The sequence below is a fragment of the Selaginella moellendorffii genome, unplaced genomic scaffold, assembly GCF_000143415.4.
Source record: "Selaginella moellendorffii unplaced genomic scaffold, v1.0 SELMOscaffold_77, whole genome shotgun sequence".
NCBI classification, from domain to species: Eukaryota; Viridiplantae; Streptophyta; class Lycopodiopsida; order Selaginellales; family Selaginellaceae; genus Selaginella; species Selaginella moellendorffii.
In genome coordinates this window covers 523,304-544,894 of record NW_003314338.1, presented here as the reverse complement: position 1 = coordinate 544,894, position 21,591 = coordinate 523,304, and the positions used below count along the sequence as shown (strand labels likewise).

Sequence of the window (21,591 nt, the reverse complement as noted above, 5' to 3'; positions counted from 1 at the left end):
AAGAAAGTATGTATCTAGCATTGGCTTTATAGTCTTATATAATGACACTTTCTCTTCTCATTAAAAGATCTATGACTAAACAACTTCACCTTGCTACTATCTTGTAGAGTGGATATAGCTGGTTGAACAGCACCCACAATGGATTAGTCCCCTAATCTAAATGAAAACAAATGTTTCTAAGTATTAGTATATATAGTTGTTGTGGAATTATGTCAAAACATTAGAATTGCATTATCAAGAATCAATTACTGCCCTGGAAAGTATGAAGGGTCGTTTTTGGCTGAGTTAGTTTGTTTATTTACTTTTATTTATTTATTTTTTTCTGCCACTATCATCCCGTTCAATCAATGTTAGTGGCTCTACATCAATGGGAGAGAGCAAGACACCATATAATCATGGCAAGACCAAAGATAAGCATAACGCCAACAAATCATAACACATTCTAAAGCTTGATCTGAAGATAACACACCAATATGAAGATGAAACCTCTAATGACACCATCTTACACCATAGCATAATAATGAGAATGAGGAGATTGAACTGGAACCAAGAACCAAAAACACAATCTTATTAAACACTAGAGCAAAGAACAGCCTCCACTTTGGGTATGATTAAGTCTAATAGGACAAAGTTTAACTCTTAAAGCTTCTAGAAAAGCAGAGGCCCTTTTTACCTATCTTCACTAAAACCACTCGCTTCACATTCCGTGTAATGTTGGCCCTTTTCTGGCAAAGTAGGTCATAGAACTTAGGGCTTGTATGCGCGATGGCCGAGAATCGCTACATGCCCGTGCGCTCCCCGGAGCGGGCATCGGCCTCCGATCGGTGCAGCGTGTTTGAGGAGCTGCCACAATTGTCGATCGTCTCGGTGTGCCGCCAGAGCAGCGGGGAGCTGCGATACACGATCGAATTGGTTTACAAACAGGTAAAACCTTTCCATTCCCGTTCGAGGTAAATTCTTGTGATGCGCGCAGTTCAAATGGACTGTGTACAAAAAAGCCACACAGGCGCTATTGCTCCACGCCGCCGTGAAAACGAGAGCGTTTCTGGAGGATCTGAAGGAAAAGCATGAGAAAGTAAGCTTCTAGGCTCGCGATTTCTTTTCTCGGATTGTTTTTTACCCTTCTTTTCGCTGTCTTGGCGACTAGATCATCGAATGGATACAAAAGCTACAATCGTCTTGGGACGCTCAAGCTCACGAGGATTACGAGCAACACGATGCAACAATCACTCGCGCGCATTCGATGCCACGGTAACTTTTTCTTCTTCTCGTCTTCTCGTCTTTGTGAAGAAATTGACAGATTAACGTTTCTTTTCCAGAGACGTTCCTTCTGCAGCAGCACTTCCCGTCATTCGTCCAACGCTGGGAAGACTGCCGAGCATAGCAGACAATTCCATTTCAGAGATGCAAACATACCTCGATCATTTTGTCAAGAATCTCGAGCTGCTCAACAGTGAAGCGGTTAGTCTCGCCTGCTTGTTTCTATGCAATTTTACTATCGTCGTTTGTCAGGTTTGCAAATTTTTCGGGGTCTCAGCTCTTTCGTTTGCACCAGAATACGGCTCTAAGCTGAAGGAGGGATATGTCAGGGTATGCCATCTGGACGACAAGGAACAGGGATGCTTTTCTTCATGTTTCAATTGTTGTGGAGAAAGGTGGATGAAGGTTTGGCACGTCTTCTTTTGCGTCTCAAGAAAGTAAACGTTGATGAATTGCAGGTTTGGGCAGTATTAAAGCCTGGTTTCCTCGCTTTTCTTGCTCATCCTTTCGATCCAAAACCTTTGGACATCATTGTCTTTGATGTTCTCTCAAACAACACGGAAGGTCAGATATCCCTTGCTAAGCCAGAGAGGAGTCGTCTACAATCTGGATTTGCCGTGAGTTTTGACTGGCTTGCATCCGTTTGGGAATTTGACGTGACTTGCAGGTAACTTGCGGCAATAGAAGTGTTCGCGTGAGAACCAAAGGTGCGCGAGGGGCGGCTGAATGGATAGCTGCTATAAACGATGCCGGGCTAAGACCACCTGAAGGATGGTGCCATCCTCATCGCTTTGGCTCTTTTGCTCCTCCAAGGGGACTTACTAGCGATGGTAGTAAGGCGCAATATTTCATAGATGGAAAGTCGGCATTTGATGCTATTGCATCAACGATTTCATCCGCGAAGTCAGAGGTAACATACAATTCATTTTGGCATTTTTTTCTCACTATCTCTTATATAGATTTTTATAGCTGATTGGTGGTTCTGTCCTGAGCTTTATCTCAGACGTCCGTTTACTCTTCACGAGTCTTCTCGGTTGGATTCTTTGCTTGGTGCGAAGGCAAGAGAAGGAGTACAGGTTTGTTGTCCTTATGCTGGTATTCACCTTTTTGATCGTCCTTTTTCTCTTCTAGATTTATGTTCTTCTGTACAAGGAAGTTGCCTTGGCTTTGAAAATCAACAGCCTGTACACGAAAAGAAAGCTACTTGGAATACACGAAAACATTAAAGTTTTAAGATATCCCGATCACTTCTCTTCTGGTGTTTATTTGTGGTAAGGATCTTATTTTTATTTTTTCTATACCAACATCTTCTTAGGTCGCACCACGAAAAAATTGTGATTGTCGATCAAAGAATATGTTTTTTAGGAGGTTTGGACCTCTGTTTTGGACGGTATGATGACCCTCACCATCTTTTGAGGGATGATCAAGCTGTTATCTGGCCCGGGAAGGACTACTACAATCCCAGGTATCTTTTCTAGATTTTATCAGCGATTTTTTTTTCTTAGAAAAATCCCCTTGCTTTCCAGGGAATCAGAGCCAAACTCCTGGGAAGATGCAACAAAGGACGAGATTAACAGGCAAAAAACACCTCGTATGCCTTGGCATGATATTCAGTGTGCAATATGGGGTCCAGCTTGTCGGGATGTCGCAAGGCATTTTGTCCAGCGTTGGAATTATGCAAAGGTAAGGGACCAGTGTTAATATCTGTTTCTGAAATTTTGTAGTGTTTTGTTCCCAGAGAAACAAGGCACCCAATGAACAAGCCATACCTCTACTGCTGCCGCATCATCATATGGTTATTCCTCATTACCTTACTGGTAAGGAGGCAGAAGAGGCTCTCATGGAAGCGCAGGAAGAGCTTAGAAAAGCGTCCTTGAAACCAAGGTCATCTACCGATGATATACCAACGCTTCTACCCGCCGTAGAAGCACCGGATCAGACTGAGGAGCTGAAAGACCTCCTGGCGGACAACAGCAAACATTCGAAGTTACTGGCAAGATTCAGCAAGTTTAACAGTAGCAACAGCAGCGTTGATCTACCATTGCTCAACTTTGTAGCCAGTGACGGTCCAGACGGTGTGAAGTGGTATGATGCGAATGGTAGTGCAGAAGATTGGTGGGAGAAAGATAATCCTTCGCCTCAAGAGGATGTGAAGGAAGTCGGTTCTCGAGTTAAATGCAACTGTCAGGTGGTTCGAAGTGTTGGACAGTGGTCTGCCGGAACAAGCCAGGTGGAAGAGCGGAGCATAGAAGCTGCATATTGCTCGTTGATTGACAAAGCCGAGCACTTCATCTATATCGAGGTACTTTTCGACACTGTTTCATATGATGTCTCCTAACGTATCATCTTTCATTCAGAACCAGTTCTTTATCTCTGGACTGGATGGCGATTCCGTGATTCAAAATCGTGTTTTGGAATCACTTTATACAAGGATACTACGTGCGTACAAAGAAAAACAGTGTTTCAGGGTGATTATACTGTTGCCACTGCTTCCTGGTTTTCAGGTAAGGTTCCAAACTCGTTAAATGGCGACATTTAAACATGTTTTCCTTTTGTAGGGTGGTGTCGATGATACAGGAGCAGCATCCGTTAGAGCCATCATTCATTGGCAATATAGAACCATATGCCGTGGAAATTCGTCGTTGTTGAAGCGTCTAAGAGACACTATGGGGGACGCAGTGGGAGATTTTGTTAGTTTTTACGGCCTGAGACAACACGGCAAGCTGAAAGAAAACGGGCCACTTGTAACTAATCAGGTTAGCAAACTTTCAAGAAATTTTGCTCATCCGTTGCTCATGTTGTTTCCATTCTCGCAGATATATGTACATAGTAAAATTTTGATAGTAGACGATAGGGTGACGCTTATAGGCTCAGCAAATATCAACGATAGGAGTTTACTTGGGTCGAGAGATTCAGAAGTAAGCAGCAAAAGAAGTTTCGCTTTTTGTTTGATGCTAATCCTCGATTCTCTTTCCAGATCGCGGTCGTGATCGAAGACAAAGAATATGTCACGTCCTTAATGAACAACACTGCTTACAAAGCCGGAAGGTTCGCTCACGGACTGAGAAGATCACTCTGGGTCGAGCATCTCGGTTTCCAAGCGTCCGAAGTAAGTGAAAGCACATCTCTGTGAAGCTAACATGTGAAACTTTCCAGGCAGACGTGATCAAAGATCCTATTTGTGAGACCACTTACAAGGACGTTTGGACGTCAAGAGCAGAGGTAACACGAAACAAAAAACTAGACTTTTCTTTGTCTCGTCTTTCTCATCAAGACGAATTCGTCACTGCAGCTCAACACAGGATTGTATGACACCATTTTTGGATGCATCCCGAACGATTCCATACACACAAGGTAAGTCTTCGGAGTTTTTGTTTGTGAGAACTAGAACTTAACCGGAAAACATTCCAGGACTCAACTGCGGCAGATAATCTCGTCGCGAAAAGAGAAAGAAAAGAATGGCCACCATGTAAGTATCGACTTGGGCGTGGCCGACGATAGCTCTCACGCCGGAGGAGAAGCTCCATTTTTTAGTAGTAATGCGACCATGGTTGAGGGGATTCGAGGACATCTCGTCTGTTTCCCATTGAATTTTATGTGCGATGAGGATTTGCGACCAGTTTTCAATGAGAGTGAGTACTACGCCTCTCCACAAGTCTACCATTAGAACAAAACAAAAGAAAAATCGCTCACCATGTACAAAGGGCCACCCTCGCAAATAAATAAAACTATGAAAAGCTCTGAAACTTTCCAACGCGTTCTTCCCAGCGTGTTCGTACAATGAATCGCGCGAGGATATGCCTTTAAACGGCTATTACTGTACGGCGCCGTCGGATGCCTCGGCCATCCGACGGTGGGTGGCCCGCCAGCTAGATTTTTGCAACAGAAATGCGGTTGATTTAAGTCCGGGAAGCCACGTCAGAGGCTCGTGTGGTGCCGTCGATTCCTACACGTCACCGTGGGGGCTGAGTCAGCAGGGTTGATATATATACCCTTGGAAAAGAGGAGCCCTAAAATCGAAATGAGGATCCGATGGGCGGGGCGATCCAACGGCGGCAATCGAAATTTTTTTGATTAGCGGCGCCGCCAGCTACTTCCCGCGAGCTATGGCCGCCAGAAACACAGCTCCAATGGCTCCCGGCGGCGCCGCCTCCTCTAGGGTTTGTGGGATTGGCGGATCGCCCCGGAACAAGCAGCAGCCAGCGTCGCCGCCGATCTTTGTGGCGGAGAAGCTCTTCGACGAGTTCTCGCTAGGTCGGATCAATGCGCATCACTCGCCGTCGTCGTCCGGGGATTTGTCTGCCGCCGCGGGAGCGCGATCCGACAGTGCCGACAGGGGCGAGGCGGCGGCGAAGATCGGGGGCAGCGATGCGGGGTTCCAGCCATCGGCACCGCCATTCGAATGCATCGGGCGATCGAATGTGGAGCTGTATGGCTTCAACGACATATTTGGGGGCGTTCCAGGGATCAAGAGCAAGACTGGCAGCAGCGATGACGATATTTTCACCATGGCTGGGGCTAGCGGCGGCGGCGGCAATGCTTCTGCTTCTCCCACCACCAGCGGTGGCAGCGCCGCCCCGACGCATCAGCGGAGCTCCTCTTCGCCGCTGGGATCTCGGAGGCTCAACACAGTGACTGGCGAACCAAAGAGGTATGGATATATAGATCTTTTTCGTCTTGGCTGGCTTGGATCGTTTTTGGGGCATGGATTTCTTGAGCTCTTGTGCATTGTTTCTTCTCCTTGCTTGGACGAATTCTTTCCAGGAATTTTTATCCCTATATCGTGTTTTGCCCGTTAGCACAGGGAGAGCTTTTTTATCATTTGGTGCTATAGATCCTTTCGTTCTTCACGAAATGCTTTAGAGGCTCCTTCATTTGATTTTTTCCTGGAGAGCTTTTTATCCATTTGGTGCGTTCGTGTTTGGTGCTATAGATCCTTTCGCTCTTTACGAAATAGTTTAGAGGGTCCTTGCTTTGATTTCTTCTTGGAGCTCGAGTATTTTTCTTCGAGGATCACTGTGTGCCGTACTTCATGCGTCACTGATGTTTCAAACTCTATAGGTAGGATATACCAGACGTCTTTAATAGTGTTTGTGCGTTTGCGTAGCGACAGGTGTGATGCCGAAACAAACCAATCTCAACACCAAGCCAGTGGTAGCGGCGGCAACAACAAAACCAGCGCTGATACCTCGCCACCACCAACCTTGTTTTCGCCAAAGGCTGGACGGGAGAGCTCGTCGTCGTCGTCAGGCGGACCTCACGGTACCTCTCGCCTCCGGAATTCGGGTACAGACGTGAAAGGTGCCGGAGGGAGTTGTGACCGACCAAATCAGCGTGTTGATAGCAGCGGCTCTCAAACGCAACAGAACAAGGCGCCACCGTATGCCGTGAAGGTTTCAGCTTCTCCGCAAGACAAAGGTAGCTCCTCTTTTCAGAATTCGGCATTGTTGGCAGATCCAGATATAGGGAAAGTCGCGTCGCCTCCACCACCAACAGTGATGCCTTCCTGCTTGCCAAGTGTTTCCAGCTGCTCTCCAAGGCTGGGGTCAGGTGAGAAGGCTAACAGTGCTACCTCGGAAGCAGGAGAGATGAAGGCTCATCTGAACAGGATGCCAGGGGGCTTGGAGGCAGCAGAGAAGCAATCACGAAAGCACGAGACAGATCGTGCAAAAGAAAAATCCGAAGAGGGGTTGCTGCCTAGGGAGAATGGCAGCAAGAACAAGTCGGATACAGGAGCTGGGAATTCTTCGCCTCGGAAGTCGAAAAGGCAGAGTGCTACGGAGAGGCTCAAGGCAGTGTTGTTTCCAGATTTCGGGAAGAAGGAGGACAAGGCCAAAGCAAAATCGTGGTTCACGATTGGGGATTTGAAGCTTGTGACACAGCCAACGGATGTCCCTCCTCCAAAGCGAGCACCTCCCGAGATGGTGGAGCAGGCGCAGGAGTTCAACGGTTTGTCAAAGTTTAAGAGAGATGAGCGGTGGCGTAGAAACTCTTGCGAGTTTCCTCTAGGCAAAGGTTCCAATCTGAAGGAAGCAGCGGTACACATGTCTCCACCTCTGGCACAAGCTGAAGATTTCGCTGGTCTTTCTTCGTCGGCGATGGCTATGAAGGAAGCTGTGGAACGAGCAGAGGCGAAACTCAAACAGAAGAAAAAGTCTGCAGAGGTTTTTCCTGAAACGACTGAGAGTGAGAAGCGAAGCGAAGGGAAGGTGAACGACTTTGGCAATCGCGGAGCAGGAAAGGAGGGGGATATCGATAAGAGAGCTGTCGAGAGGGCTGCGCACGAACTTAGAGAGAAAGCTTTGAAGAAAGCTGCCGAGAGAGCTGTGGCTGCTACGGGTGTGGAGAATGGACGGTCAACAAGCGCTCCAAAGCAGCGAGTCTCGGTAAAGAGTTGAGCGTTTTTCTTTCTCTGTCTTCTCTAACAAGAATTTTACTTGTGCAGGATGAAGCTGAGCGCAATGCGAAGAAAGTGTTCTTTAGCGGTGAACAATGCAGGCCTCCCAATAAAACAGAAACCTCCCCAAGCATTACCGACCCTGTACCCAATGGTATTGCTTTTCCAGCATTCTCAGAAGACATGACACTGACATTTGCCCATTCAGGGAATCTCGATAGAGATAAGAAGCAGAGAAGAGAATCAACCGACAAAGCACTAGAGGAGCGCGCGGTACGTACAAATTTACTAGTTTATTGACAGCATGGGAACTCTAGAGTATTAAGTCATTTGATTAGGCGAAGGCCCTGGCGGAGAAAAACCAACGTGAGCAGACTGCTCAACAAGAGCAACAGGAGCGACAGGTAACTTCCGATCAGGCTTTTATCTCAACTCACACTGTTAAGTCTGCATTCAGCGAGTTTCTTCTACCGTGGACGCTCAAATAAGTGCGTGGGTCGCTGGTAAGGAAGGCAACTTGCGAGCGCTTTTATCGAGCCTGCACGATGTGAGTTTTCCCAGAAGCATACAGCACCGCCTTTCTTGCAAGGATTGCGTTTGACGGTGATATCTTTGTGCCAGGTACTGTGGCCAGGGAGCGGCTGGCAGCCCGTGGCATCGTCCGAGCTAAGCAACGAGGCTTCCATCAGGAAAGCGTACCGCAGGGCCACGTTGTGTGTCCATCCGGACAAGATCCAGCAAAGGACAACGCAGGAGAAGCTCATCGCGGAGAAGGTCTTCGATTTACTCAAGGTTTGGAAATAATATTGACAATGCACTATCTTTTGTGCTTAAAACTATTTGCTTTGTGCCTCTCCAGGCAGCGTGGACAAAGTTTAACTCGCAAGAGGCTTTCTTTTGGCAAGTGTCGTGAGCTCCATAGATCAAACACCGGTATGTAGAGTTCCATTAGATCTTGTAAAAACAGGGAATGGCAACAGTAAAAAAACATCGCCAGGCATCGCCAGGGTGGCCGCAAACGGCGAAGAAGCCGGGCTCCACTGGTAAAAAAGTAATTCTGGTCTGGCCACGTTCTTCATTTGCTACTCTTTCTTTAATCCACACTGTTGGTTTGTGATGTCATCCAGGTTGCGCTAGTCAATACTGGAATCGTTGGAATGAAAGAACTTCCAAAAGAGAAGAGTGGATGGATCAAAGTTTCGTGACTAGTGAGATCTTTTGTTGATAGTGCTTGGATTTATAGATAGATATGTACAAAACGCTGCTAGCTTTGTTCTATAGCGCTTTTAGCCTATAGCTAGATTACAATACATCACTTCTCACACTTTTGTTACTCTTTTTTACTGCCTAGGCGAGCTTTTTCCCGTCGTCGCTTTGAGAAAGAAGAGCTCGCCTAAGACGTTACTTACTTGCCGTAGCAAAGCGAACGATCGATCGAGCTTCTCTCGATCGATCATCCATCGTCTAGATCACGTCACTGCACCAGATGCAGTGCTGCTCCAGCGCGAATCCCACGAGGCTGTAGCTCTCTGGAACCAGCGACTTTGTCTCGGGGTTCCACAAGTGGAGCGTGTACGCGCCATCGAGTAGTAATAAAGCCTCTTCTTTCACTTTCCGATCGTCTTCCATTCCATAACTCTCGCTGCTATTCCTCTTGCCGTAGAAGTAGCTGCAAAGCAAGAAAAGATTAAACCACCAAAGAAGAAGTCTCGCATCGTTTCTTTCTTTACCTCTTGATGTTGGAGGAACTTAAAGGAAAGAACGAGGACGATGGAAGTACGCGTAACTCTTGCTCGCTCTCTTGCCATGTCCGGTTACTCTGGCCAGGGATCGCGCTACTTGCGACGCGAGTGAGCAAGTCGGCGCCATTGTAGTCGAGAAGCTTGTCATCGTACGTTGCAGTGTACTCTTCCATGCATTCTTTGAGGAACACACTGGACGGAGAAGAAAGGCGTGAGAAATAAAAGCCTGTGATGGCTTTTGCGTACCTTGCTTTCTTAAAAGCCATCACCGCGCCGTTTAGCCTCGTTTTGCCATCGGCCAGAGCTTCCATCCCCACCGCGTTCTGCAAAGAAGTTAACGGTTTGAGGACAACCACATCGGAATCCAGATACACTCCTCCATACCTGCACAAATCAGATACAAGTAAGACAGAGAAGATCTATCTTGTGCTCGGAGAAAAGATTGAAACTTACTTGTACAGAGCCGCCAGACGCAGCAATTCGCTGTAATGGATGTAGAAAAGCTCGACTCTTCTCCACTCCACCCAGACGGATGCAAACATCTCGGCTGGTGTATTTTCCAGGAGTTCTTCGAGGTTCGGACGTACGACAGCCACTCTCAGCCTGCCAAAGAGAAAACGACTCGGGTCACCAGCACATCTAAGAAAGTCCTTACCCTTTCTTCGCAAACTTATCGAAAAAACCAGGCTCCATGGTCTCCGAGAAGACCACGACGCAAGCTTTCGGATGGAAGTGAAGCAGGCTCTCGAGTCCTCGCTGATGCCGCACTGTGTACGACCAGGGTGGCGAGTTCCACGCTTGGAAAACGTTGAGCTCGCATTCATTCTCCCCGAGGAAACGCTCCATAAACTCGGAGAACGATAGCATCGAGTCGAGACCTGGAAAGTACCCCCATCTCCGAGTGTCTCCTTTTGCTCGCTTTCTCCTCTTTTCGTGCGTTTCCAGCAGCTCTTTCCTGCCATTCCCGGCCTTTGCTTTCCCCTCCACCTCGACGCTTTTGTCTTCCGCATTCTCTTTAGCGTCGCTAGTAGCAGCTTCCTCCATCGCGGATTTTCGAAAGCTCCGGGACATTGCTCGGTCGCTCTTGGTGAGCCCCCAAGGTTCCAGAGTGTCTGGGTCTTGCAAAAGTGCGCTCCCTGTAGGATCGAAAGGTGGCCGGAGGATCCTCTTCGCAAACCTCGCGTCGAAAACGTTCTTAGGCGGAACGCGTTGCTTCTGAGAGGCACTCGCACCTAGCAGCTTAGAGCTAGCCTGCTTCTCCCTCCTTGAAAAGAGAGCGTCCTCAAAGTCCACAACTTGGTTCGTATCCAAAGGCTCGTCGTCGCTGCTAAAGGCCAGCTTCTCCCTCCCAGCATCTTTAGTTTCAGCTTGGAAGGAATCCTTCCCAAGTCCAAGCTTCCGTCCACCAAAAACGGCAGGCTTTGCGTCCACCGGCATCTTGATCACACCAAGAACACTGTCCCACAAAACTCTCCCAGTCTCGTTCTCGTTCTTCCCACTCTCCTCCGGGCTATGCCGCTCCAAACTCTTGATCTGGCCCAGCCTTTCCAACCTCTTCTCAGTCTTGTTCCTCGTAACTTTCTCATCGCCACCACCATCACCACCCTTCGAATCCGCATCCCCTCGAAAAGAAACTGGAACATCCTGATCTTGCTCGTCCTCTACCTCATCGCCCTCTTCACCCTCTAGATCTTCCTCCTCTTCCTCTCGCCGAGCCTCTTGATCCTGCCTCAAAACATCCACGTCCTCGATCACCGCATCGTCTAGCTCCATATCCTCGTCTTCCAGCTCCTCCATCTTGGCCTCGGCTGCTCTATCCAAGCTCTCAAACTCGGCATTCTCTTGCTCCAAGTCGGTTAGTTCCATCTTCTTGCCGCTACTTTCCTCCACCGCTGCTTTTCTTCCCATAGTCTTGAGCCTCTGCGCTTGGACCGAGAAATCATCCTTCCCATCCTCTACGCTGCTCGATCCGCTAAGTACCGACCCAAATCCGCCCAGCCGCGCCTGGAGATAGAAGACCGAGACGAGCAGCAGCGTGCCGCCGAGTATCACCGCGACGCTCGTCTTCCAGCCATGGAATTTGAGACGCGGCGACGCTGCTCCAGGCAGGGAGGCGGACCTCGAGAAGCGGGTCCGTCTCGCATTGCTCGACTGCAATCTCTTCATTGCTGCTACCGCATTGCTGCAAGCGAGGCGACTGATCGATCGCGCAAGCGTATGCTTACCTGGTGGATCCCTTTCGCCTTTTTCTAGGGTTTATGCTGCCATAGATAGCGGAATATCTCAGATGCTTTACAGGATTTTCTGTTTAGCAATATTTTGTTTAGATTACTTTCGCTCTAATTAACACAACTGGATTAAAAAAAATTCATATAAATGTGGCATTATAAAGGAGACAATTGACGGGAATCCAACTTTTACTTTTTATAAATTAACGTTTTTCATTTTTGGCCTTACAGTTTTAGTGCACAATAAAGATAATTCAAGGCTTTAATTTTAGCTTGATCTCTATTTAATCTTTTTTAGAGTGAGGTGGTAGTGAATATACCTAAAATATGCTTCGATATGCTAGGATATTCAATAGTTGCTATTCATTTAAATTAATTTTGTATTTATAATTTATAAACTTTCCTAAACACTTCCTAGTATATTCTAGTTAATTCTATATTAATCTTGTGTTTATAAATTATAAATATGTTTATAATTATAAACTTCCATTTGATCAATTAGATTAATAAATAGGAATAACACTAAATTATTTTATATATTCCTTTTTACATAAATTTCTGACTATAAAAGTGGAGATCCAACATGTTGCACCACAGCAATCTCAACACCCGTCTTTGCAAAAATCTCCTTTAATACGCCATCCATCCACACCATGTAGAGCTTTTCGCTCCAGCTCGCCAAGCAGACGGACTGAGATGGAGACCCAGATCCCTGTCCATGATACATCAAACTCATACAAGCCAACGTGTTTTGTACGAGTACAGGGTGCTCTAGAAAAATCTCAGAGCGCTCAACACTGTTGTGTTGACACCATTCCGCATGGGCCGCGAGTGAAGGTGTAGACGTCGCCAACCTAGATTCTTCCCTGGGAAGAATTGTATCAAGATGATGCGCTACCATGCTGCAGCTGCCTGTGCGCCGTTTCCCAAGACAGGCGCCTCAAGCTCGCTCGCTCCATAAAGCTTAGAAAGCTCTACGTTGGGAATCCCTTTCGTCAAACAGTGGGAGGAGATCCCCTACTAGACATTGGGGTGCTTGTCGAGGGTGTTCCTCTTGGCCACTGGCGAGGAGGAGTTCAAGGTTGTAGTGTGGTCCTTGGAGCCACCAAGATCGAGCATCAAGCCCAACATTCCTGTCACAAGTTTGTAATTTACGTAAGCCAGGGCTTCAAGCATTATAAGAACAAAGAGTCATAGAGTTTTGAAAGCATAACATACGCTACGGGCTCATCAGGATCAATGTCTATAAGATTCTCGGCCGCCACTCTTCCTCGAACCACATCTTGGTATAGCTTCGAGGCACTGAGCAAGCAGTTCCAGATCGCTATGTCCGGCGAAAACGGCATATTCTTGATCAGTTCCTCTGCTTCAAGCAGCCGTCCCGACCGCCCAAGGCTGTCAACAATGCAGGAGTAGTGTTCTCTCACGGGTTGTAAACCATAGTCTGAAGTCATCGACGCAAACTTCTCCCAAGCTTGATGGAGCGCGCCAATGTGACTACACGCGATCAAAACCGCCAGGAACGAGATCTCGTTTGGGATCACTCCCTCGAGCTGGAGTGAGTTGAAATGATCCATGGCTTGTTGCCCACAACCATTCTCCGAGTAGCCATCCAACATCGCGTTCCAAGTTATCAGATCCTTCTCGGGCATGGCATCGAAGGCAGACTTTGCGTTAACAAGCTGCCCGGATTGGGCATACCCGGCAATGATCGTGTTCCACGAGAAAGCACAATGCTCGGGCATTGTCTCAAAGATCTTTCTCGCAGAAACAAGATCGCCAGTTTGGGCATATGCAGCTGTGAGGGTGCTCCACGATGCCGAGTTCCATCCGGGCATGCGATCAAACAGGTGCTTAGCTCGATCTATCTCGCGCTTGTTTGCAAACGCTGTGATGATCATATTCCACGACACAACATTGTGATCACTCACATTCACAAACAGATCCACTGCTTGAGTGAGGCAGCCGTTTTGCGCAAAGCTATACACCATGGTGTTGCAAGCCACTGGGGAGTGGAGTGGCATCCGATCAAAGAACCCCTTCGCCTCGGCAGTGTGGAGGTTTCCACCAAAACCAGCGAGAATTGCACACCACGACACCTCGTTTCTTCGTGGCATTCGATCAAAGAGAAATTTCGCTTGATCCAATTGCCCCGATTGAGCGTACACCGCCACCATTGCGGTCCAGGAGACCACGTCCTGCTCCGGCATTCTCGAGTATATCTCCTCTGCCTCGGGGATATTCCCGTTCTCGGCATATGCCTGGAGCAGCGTCGTCCACGAGAGGATATCCCACGCCGAAAGCTTCTCAAACATGGCACGCGCCTCCTGGAGCTGGGACTTTTGAGCGTAGGCATTTATCATCGCGTTGATCGATGCGAGGCTCTTTTCTGGCATCTCATCAAAGACACCTTTAGCTGCAACAAGATACCCTTCATGGGCATACGCTGTAAAGATTGAGTTCCACGCTATCACCGTCCACTCCGGCATGTAATCAAACACGGCACGTGCTTCCGCCAACTTTCCATGTGTACTGTATGAAGTTAGCATGTTGATCCATGTCACGATGTCTCTATGTTGGCAGGAATCGAACGTGGATTTAGATTCCACAAGATGCCCAGTTCGGGCATATGCTGCAACGAGGGAGTTCCATGAAACGGTGTTCCATTGTGGCATCCTGTGAAAGAACTGGATCGCTGTGGCGGCGTGAGAGCTTTGCCCAAACGCTGAGATCATCCCATTCCAGCAAACCACGTCTCGTCCGGGGCTACCGTGGAAGATCGCCGCGGCTTGATCCAATTGCCGGTGCTGGATGTGGGCGGTCATGATCACGGAGCAAGAGACGCAGTCCTTCACCAGGAGCTGATCGAAGACGCGCGTGGCGGAGTCGAGATTGGTTTCGAGGCGGGCGTACATTTGGATCAAGAGATGGGCGAGGATGCGATGCTGGGAGAGGCCGCAGGAGAGGACCCGGGCATGGAGGAGCTTCCCAGTGTTGAGATCGGTGCATTTCTTGAGCTGCTGGGCGAGATCGTCTTTCAGGAGCTGGGAGACGCTGGCAAGGAAGTGGGGGGAGATGTGAGTTCTCCCATGGACCATTCGAACTAACACATCCTCTCATTAGATCCAATGCCATCCAATTGAGATCATTGCCCTATATTGGGTTCAAAATTAGATATATTAGATTTGATGCCATTATTAAATAAAGAAGCAATAGGAAAACTATTACAAATAATTTTTAATAATAATCTAATAACTAAAGAAATCATTTAGCACTATGTGCTTTTGCTTGCCAAAATATAATACATGTTATTATATTTTATATATATATATATATAAAATGCATTGTGTTTATTATATTAATATAACTGTTTCTAGTTTCTACACATGTGTCAGCTGACAAGAAAATTTAAAAACATTTATTATTAAACTAGGTTGAGGATTTTAACAATTAAATGTATAGCATATTAAAAATAATTTCTTCTTTTCTTATTTCATATTGCTTATGCTTAAGTAAATATTATGAAAAGCCAGAAGGTACTATAACAATAGAGTTTAGGCAAAATGTTATTATTCCAATTGTTTTAGAACTTATTTCAAAAGCAGGTGAAAGAAAAGAAACTTTTATAGGATTTTCATATTCAAAGGTAATACATGGTAAAAATAAAGATATAATGGTCACAATAGAGGCTTTTGATGTACAAAGTGCTTTTATTTATTTTAAAGTATTATGTAGCCTTATTCCTAATCTTCATTTATCTAATAATGGTAAATTTTTAAAAAAACAATTTATGAAACTTCTAAATGACCATGTTCTAAATGATTTTGTCACTTATAAATATGTTGAGTATATAGATGAGCGTTACTCAATATCTTATACCATAGAAACATATGAAAATATTCAACTCCCAGTTCAAAATATAAATAGCATTTATCATTTGGAACTTGATGCTTATGATTGTCCTATTTATAAAACTTGTATTAAAAGTGGGCCATTACTTTCTTATTTTTCAATGCTTGTAAGTGGGGCTTTTTTATTATCTTCAAATCAGCTATATATTTTATATATGCAATTTGATTGTAACTTAGTTCTTTATTATGGGAAACTAGTAATTTGGAATACAAAAACTAATAAAAAAGGTGTTGGATGTTTCTTTCAAATAAGAAAAGATGGCAATTTAGCTGTATATGATAAATATCTAAATGTTATATGGTCTAATAGTATATATTGGAAAAATGAATGGGTTATGTTTGCACTTTGTATAGAAAACACTGGTCACATAGTTGTGTATGATACAGATAATCAAACTTGTATATGGATTTCAGAAATTAAATGAGAAAATTACAGATTAGAGAACTTTATATGTTTTTTATTTTGGTATCAAAGTCTAGGATCAGCTAGAAATTTCCTTGACGAACTTTAAGTCATGTATAGTTGCATAGCATAGAGAATTGATCCCATGCTCTAATGCGAAGGAATTTTGCATAAAATCTTATTTGAACCTATACCTCTCACTCTCTGAGCCAACTTGTGAATTATGCATCCAAGGAGATATGTCATAGTAATTTATAACTCCAACCACAATTCCACTAGTTTGCCTGGACGTGAGATGTCTGTGACCTAGAAACCAATTCTCCGTGCGAGCCGTCACATTTGCCCAAAACAAAGAGCCCAACGCTTTGGATTCCACGACGTGGCAATGCCACATTCTGCCACGTATACAGACAACTCACCCACTAAAACACCGACACGTGGTTGGCAGGAGGAATATGCTACTTGTCTTGATTACCAACAGCGACGGCTTTGCCCGCCGTCAGACTGACGGAGTGTTTGTGTCCTAATCCCCCTCCGTTTACTTTAAACCCCCTCGTGTTATAACCGGGTTAGTTAGGCTTAACAAAGCCATGTGTTTAAGCACTTTTAAGTAACCTCCTCCTCCTCCTCCATCTTCTTCTCGTTGTTCTTCATCCATTCATTTTCTCTCCTTCGTTTCTTCCCTCCTCAATCCCCCCCTCAATCCCTATTCTCCTTCGATTCCCTCGCTCTCTCTCGCTGGAGCGCTTGGCAGGGTTGTATGGCGCCCGGGCGGCGATTGCTCCTCTCGCGCAGCAGCGGCCGCGGCCGAATTCGCTGCGCCGCGCGTGGATGAGCGACGAGGAGCGAATCCCAGGCGCTGCTCGCTCCACTCCTCCATCGCTTCGATTCAATTCGTGACGACGCTCCGCCGCACCGGGTCGACGATTCTATCTCCTCCGGCAAAAATTTCCCTCTCTTGCTTGTTCTTCCTCTACCATTCCATTCCATTGCGGCTGCTGCTGCCACAGGAAATCCTCATCCATCTCGCCGCAAGGAGGAAGAAATCCGCGCGGCATTCGTCCGCTAGCTCGCCGGGGGGGGGGGGGTTTCAGGGCCGTCTGGAAGACAGGCAGGGTTTCTTCTTCCACCTGTGAGAGAGAGGGGAAGAACACACAAGGAATATTTCGAGAGGGAAGAGGACGAAGGAAGAAATCTTCCATCGCGATAGATAGAAATCTCCCGGAGGCAAGCATCCATCGGATGGATTTGAGCGGGCACGACAACAGCAGCAGCGCTAACAGCATCCGCCCGGATCTCACCATTCCCATGCCGCCGAGCTTCGTCGCGGGGGCAATGGCCGCGGCCGCCGCGGCAGCCGCCGCCCACGATTCCTCCACCCCCACCGCCAAGCAGCAGCAGCAGCAGCAGCAAAATCTCGCCAAGCTCTCCTCCGCGGCAGTGGCAGCGGCCGCGGCGGCATCCAACAACGGCAACACGGCAGCGGCATCGATCGACCCCGGCAAAGATTTGGCGCTGCTCAAGCCCGACGGTACCAAGAAGGCGGTGCGCTACCGCGAGTGCCTCAAGAACCACGCCGCGGGGATCGGCGGCCATGCCCTAGACGGCTGCGGTGAGTTCATGCCCAACAAGGAGGACGAGAGCTCCATGCGCTGCGGCGCTTGCGACTGCCACCGCAACTTCCACCGCCGCGAGGTGGAGGGCGAGAAGCCAATCTGCGACCTGTGCAAGGAGGACGACGGCACCGCGGGCGGCACGCCGGGCGGTACCGCGCGGCACGGCGGCGGTAAGCGGCTGGCGGACTTTGGCGGTGGCGGCGGCGGCGGCGGCGGCGGCGGTGGCCAGCCGCTCAAGAAGAGGTTCCGGACGAAGTTCACCAATGAGCAGAAGGAGCGGATGTTTGTGCTGTCGGAGAAGCTGGGGTGGCGGATCCAGAAGCACGACGAGGCGGAGGTGGCGCAGTTTTGCGCCGACACGGGCGTCAAGCGGCACGTCCTCAAGGTGTGGATGCACAATAACAAGCACACTTTTGGTAACAAGAGGTTGTCACCTACAGATGCTCCTCATGATCCCACCTAACCCCCCCTCTCTCTCTCTCTCTCTCCCTCTCCCTCTCTCTCTTTTATTTCTTACTTCCATCACTCTCTCACTTCCTCCATTTTTAACACCTCCATTTTCATCTCCTCCAACTCCAAAATTTTGTTTAAAATCTCTGTTCTCTCTCTCTCTCTCTCTCCCCCTCTCTTCTGTAGTCCTCTTCTGTAATCTTGTGTTCTCCATCAACTGTTTACCCTCTCTTTGTTTCATTACCATTTTGTGGTGACTCCATCATCTTGATCCTCATGGGTGGAGGGAGCTCTCTTTTCTCTTCTCAGCTTTTTCCTCACAGAAATTCTTAGGCCTATGTAATATGTACACACAGAGAGACAACCAACAGCATCAACAACAGCAGCCAATCAACAATCTACAGTACTTTTCTCCAATTTTTTTTTTTTTCTTTTTCTTCTTCTATTTAAGCATGCAAGTCACAATGGGCAGAGGAATTTCAAAAAGTGAAGCTCTTCCCCTCTGCATCGAGGGGATTTGGATTTGCAGCCAAGCAGTAGACTCGAGTGTATACTACCTTCTGTATAAGTATAAACTGGTTGATACTTTAAACAATCACACACACACACGCACAAATCCCAGGCCTTTGTTTATAATTGATCGCAGCAGCAAAGGCTCGCTAACATTGGGCAGCAGCTCCTATCAACAGTGAGAAGATTTTTCGCTGGAGATTTCTTTGTGCTGCTGGATCGAGATCGAGAGAGAGAGCCTGGCTGTGGCTTGTGTTGCGTGTAAACAAGTGCTTGTTTCTGTGCTCTAGGCAAATCCCCAGAACGAATAGTTTAAGCTGGCGGATTTGTTTTCATGGCTGGTCTCGCCATTCCCTCTCTCCCAATTGTCCATGATATCTCCGCTTAGTTTTTAGTTTCTTGAGATCTTTCTAATTGTTGATTGATTGATTGACCTGACTGCTGGTTTCTTCAATTCTCCATCGCCCTGTCCGCAAAGCGGAAAAGATGCTGCTAGATTCCGCCTGCCCATTGGATGGATCGAGAGGTTGATTAGACTAAAATGCCGGGATTTGTTTAGTGAAATCCTCTGGCGAGTAAGCAAAGTTTATGAAGGACACGGCAAGCCAGCGCTCATTCTAGAAATAAATGGATGGATGTTAGCCCGTTGGTCTCCAAAGCAAAGGGCAAAACCTCGGTCCCACTTACACCCTCAAAGTCAAGCCAGGCCACTGTTGTCTAAATCATCATCTTTTTAATTTTCTAGTTTTCTTCTCCTTTTTTTTTTTCAAATTATCTCTAGAAGATCTCCGTACCACCAGTTCGTACTGTCCGCGTTTCCGTACCTCGAATTTGTTTAGTCGGTGCTGGGAAACGTGGATCACACAAACCTTATCGCTCTGTCAACAGGAATGTGGGGGTTTGGGTTTCGCAGAGGCATAAAACTGTGACAAATCAAACAAAATAAAATAAAATTATAGAATAAAGAAGAAAGAAAAAATGGTGGAGAATATATGAGAGCTGGGCCAACCCAACCACACACTCGTTATCCAATGGCAATCTAGCCGTTTAAAGGCAAATGCAATCCCCCTTTCAAGAAAGAACAAAAGGTCAATTCCGATCTTTGGTTGCCAGCCAGCTAAGCCCAGCAGCGAGACAAAGAAAGCAGAGAAAGTTTCCTTGACAAACAAACAATGCTTTCACATGCTGGATTTATGGCAGCCCTTTTAGCCGAACTTGTTAGGTTAGGTCCTCATGAATGCCGATCTCATCACGTGTCGTAATACGTGTAATGTTCTCGTGACCACCCCCCGTCAAGCGTTTCTTACCTGAGTGCAAATGCCGGGTTTTGGCATCCTCTGTGAAGTGAGGGGATTTAGCTCCAAGATTTAATTGCAGAGGTGAATTGAGCAAATGTTCAAATGAATCCTGTGGGGCTGATTTTGATCTATCTCAATATCCTGTCTTACAGAGCCTACCATGAATTATGATCTATTTTAGAATGTATACTTTGACCCCATTCATAGTATATGTTTCAAGTTATTAATTTTAAATCGGTCTAGAATGCTTTCTTACTTGTACATTTATTTATTTTGGATAAATGATCAAATTCTCTATTCTTTTCTATATTTGAGGTTGTGAGCAAATGACTAAAGAGAATTTTAGAGCTAAGCACTTTTGTACTTGTGCTCTTGACATTATGCTAGAAAATGTTCTTAAGAAATCAGCTGTAAATTTTAAATTTATTTTAAGGAGTTCCCAGATTTTTTAATGTATTAAGTAAGTGGATTATAGCAGATTATAGTAGCTTTGTTCTCTCAGAAAACTACAATATAATAAAGAGAGCTAGAAAATGTTCTTAAGAAATTAGCTGTAAATTTTATTATTTTAAGGAGTTCCCAGATTTTTGTAAAGTATTAAGTACATGGATTATAGCAGAATATATTATGTAATAGTAGCTTTGTTATCTCAGAAAACTACAACAAAATAAAGAGATTTCAATAAACCTTTTTTCTTAATATAATTCTCTAACATAAAAAAATAATAGTAACTTACATAAAGTGAGCTTCAATTTTTATTAAAAATCTTTAGTTGTCTAGCTCTATCTATATGATTGAGATCATTAATTAATAAAAAAAATAAAAATAAAAACTATTCAAAATGGAGAAAGCCAAAATATATTAAAATTAAATTAATTAAGTAGAAATTACCAAATGTACAACTACAATGCCATATACTATTATTACTGTAATGGGATTTTAATTGTTACTCAATTGGTTTTAATCTAAACTACTCCCCACTGTATATAAACCATAATCAAATATGTACATTTTTATATTTCATTTCTGTATTTTATGCTCTCACATTAGTAGAGATGAGGGGTAACTATAGTTGTTCCTGAAAAGTGCTTGGATTTGTGCTTTTTGTTTAGATTTAACTTTTGCATTGTCTAGATCTCTTTTATTTTTATAACTTTTTATTTTTTTTCTTTTGATTTTTCATTTTTTTTCTATTTATCTTCATAGTAAAACAACATACTCTTTCCTCCTTCTATGACTCTAGAGAAATAATTATTGTATCTATTTAATGTTATGTGGCCAAAGTTGACTAATCAGATTTAGTTGATGGCAACTTTTATGGCATGTGGTATAATTTCTTTTGCTTTTGCTACTAATCCTCATATTCTATTAGATTTCTTCCATGGGAATTTTGGGATAATATGCACTATTGGTTCAATCACTTTATGGTGATTACCACTTATCATTCTTGGGATGATGCCTAAATTTCCCATATGTATCCAAGAGATGGGATTGTAGTGGTACAATGGTTTATGTGTAGTCATTTGATTATGGATTGGAGTGTTTTCCTAGATGTCTTCAAGCACATATTAGACATACTAATGATTGTAATGATGTCTTTTAATAATTGCACCATCTCCACTAGAGGTTATTTGAGTTAGTTATACAATTTAGTATTCATTTCTAAAGTCTTTTGATTTATACAAAGTTAAATATGCCAATAGATTAACATATTAGATGATCTAGAGTTTGCATCAGTTCAAACTGTTGTGGAAGTTGCAAATTTTTCTCATACTA

The 21,591-nt window shown here is 45.5% G+C and overlaps 5 protein-coding genes across 5 annotated transcripts; 3 read left to right on the top strand and 2 right to left on the bottom strand.

Moving 5' to 3' along the window:
• The first annotated feature begins 726 nt into the window (after window positions 1-726).
• Window positions 727-5,006, top strand: LOC9642904 (phospholipase D zeta 1). Its single transcript, XM_024660803.1, has 19 exons — window positions 727-924; window positions 974-1,075; window positions 1,148-1,251; window positions 1,320-1,461; window positions 1,513-1,665; window positions 1,719-1,877; window positions 1,928-2,170; window positions 2,220-2,336; window positions 2,392-2,531; window positions 2,576-2,725; window positions 2,787-2,943; window positions 2,999-3,562; window positions 3,618-3,764; window positions 3,819-4,016; window positions 4,077-4,178; window positions 4,238-4,369; window positions 4,417-4,482; window positions 4,553-4,614; window positions 4,672-5,006. The coding sequence occupies exons 1-19, from the start codon at window positions 766-768 to the stop codon at window positions 4,925-4,927; spliced, it is 3,153 nt and encodes a 1,050-aa protein (XP_024516571.1). The 5' UTR covers window positions 727-765; the 3' UTR covers window positions 4,928-5,006.
• Window positions 5,007-5,293: 287 nt separating this feature from the next.
• LOC9642903 (auxilin-related protein 1) lies at window positions 5,294-8,779 on the top strand. Its single transcript, XM_024660718.1, has 9 exons — window positions 5,294-5,911; window positions 6,368-6,678; window positions 6,721-7,646; window positions 7,706-7,811; window positions 7,866-7,930; window positions 7,996-8,061; window positions 8,115-8,204; window positions 8,279-8,449; window positions 8,517-8,779. Exons 1-9 carry the CDS (start codon window positions 5,367-5,369, stop codon window positions 8,568-8,570), a joined length of 2,334 nt encoding a protein of 777 aa, XP_024516486.1. The 5' UTR covers window positions 5,294-5,366; the 3' UTR covers window positions 8,571-8,779.
• Window positions 8,780-8,907: 128 nt separating this feature from the next.
• LOC112341134 (uncharacterized protein At4g19900-like) lies at window positions 8,908-11,654 on the bottom strand. Its single transcript, XM_024660719.1, has 5 exons — window positions 10,055-11,654; window positions 9,853-10,002; window positions 9,646-9,783; window positions 9,388-9,591; window positions 8,908-9,326 (listed from the first exon to the last, which is right to left on the bottom strand). Exons 1-5 carry the CDS (start codon window positions 11,563-11,565, stop codon window positions 9,122-9,124), a joined length of 2,208 nt encoding a protein of 735 aa, XP_024516487.1. The 5' UTR covers window positions 11,566-11,654; the 3' UTR covers window positions 8,908-9,121.
• Window positions 11,655-12,591: 937 nt separating this feature from the next.
• Window positions 12,592-14,542, bottom strand: LOC112341142 (pentatricopeptide repeat-containing protein At4g02750-like). Its single transcript, XM_024660748.1, has 2 exons — window positions 12,846-14,542; window positions 12,592-12,760 (listed from the first exon to the last, which is right to left on the bottom strand). The coding sequence occupies exons 1-2, from the start codon at window positions 14,540-14,542 to the stop codon at window positions 12,592-12,594; spliced, it is 1,866 nt and encodes a 621-aa protein (XP_024516516.1).
• Window positions 14,543-16,314: 1,772 nt separating this feature from the next.
• On the top strand, window positions 16,315-18,619 carry LOC112341135 (zinc-finger homeodomain protein 2-like). The gene has a single exon (XM_024660720.1). The coding sequence runs from the start codon at window positions 17,184-17,186 to the stop codon at window positions 18,018-18,020; it is 837 nt and encodes a 278-aa protein (XP_024516488.1). The 5' UTR covers window positions 16,315-17,183; the 3' UTR covers window positions 18,021-18,619.
• The last annotated feature ends 2,972 nt before the right edge of the window (window positions 18,620-21,591 follow it).

Coding starts and splice junctions, on each gene's coding strand:
- LOC9642904 (XM_024660803.1), top strand. CDS start 766: ATGGCCGAGAATCGCTACATGCCCGTGCGCTCCCCGGAGCGGGCATCG. Junction 1,878..1,927: donor GTCTACAATCTGGATTTGCC/GTGAGTTTTGAC, acceptor CGTGACTTGCAG/GTAACTTGCGGCAATAGAAG. Junction 4,615..4,671: donor AACGATTCCATACACACAAG/GTAAGTCTTCGG, acceptor AAAACATTCCAG/GACTCAACTGCGGCAGATAA.
- LOC112341135 (XM_024660720.1), top strand. CDS start 17,184: ATGGATTTGAGCGGGCACGACAACAGCAGCAGCGCTAACAGCATCCGC.
- LOC9642903 (XM_024660718.1), top strand. CDS start 5,367: ATGGCCGCCAGAAACACAGCTCCAATGGCTCCCGGCGGCGCCGCCTCC. Junction 6,679..6,720: donor AGCTTCTCCGCAAGACAAAG/GTAGCTCCTCTT, acceptor TGGCAGATCCAG/ATATAGGGAAAGTCGCGTCG. Junction 7,812..7,865: donor TACCGACCCTGTACCCAATG/GTATTGCTTTTC, acceptor TTGCCCATTCAG/GGAATCTCGATAGAGATAAG.
- LOC112341142 (XM_024660748.1), bottom strand. CDS start 14,542: ATGTACGCCCGCCTCGAAACCAATCTCGACTCCGCCACGCGCGTCTTC. Junction 12,761..12,845: donor GATCCTGATGAGCCCGTAGC/GTATGTTATGCT, acceptor AACTTGTGACAG/GAATGTTGGGCTTGATGCTC.
- LOC112341134 (XM_024660719.1), bottom strand. CDS start 11,565: ATGAAGAGATTGCAGTCGAGCAATGCGAGACGGACCCGCTTCTCGAGG. Junction 10,003..10,054: donor GATAAGTTTGCGAAGAAAGG/GTAAGGACTTTC, acceptor TCTCTTTGGCAG/GCTGAGAGTGGCTGTCGTAC. Junction 9,784..9,852: donor CGTCTGGCGGCTCTGTACAA/GTAAGTTTCAAT, acceptor TGATTTGTGCAG/GTATGGAGGAGTGTATCTGG.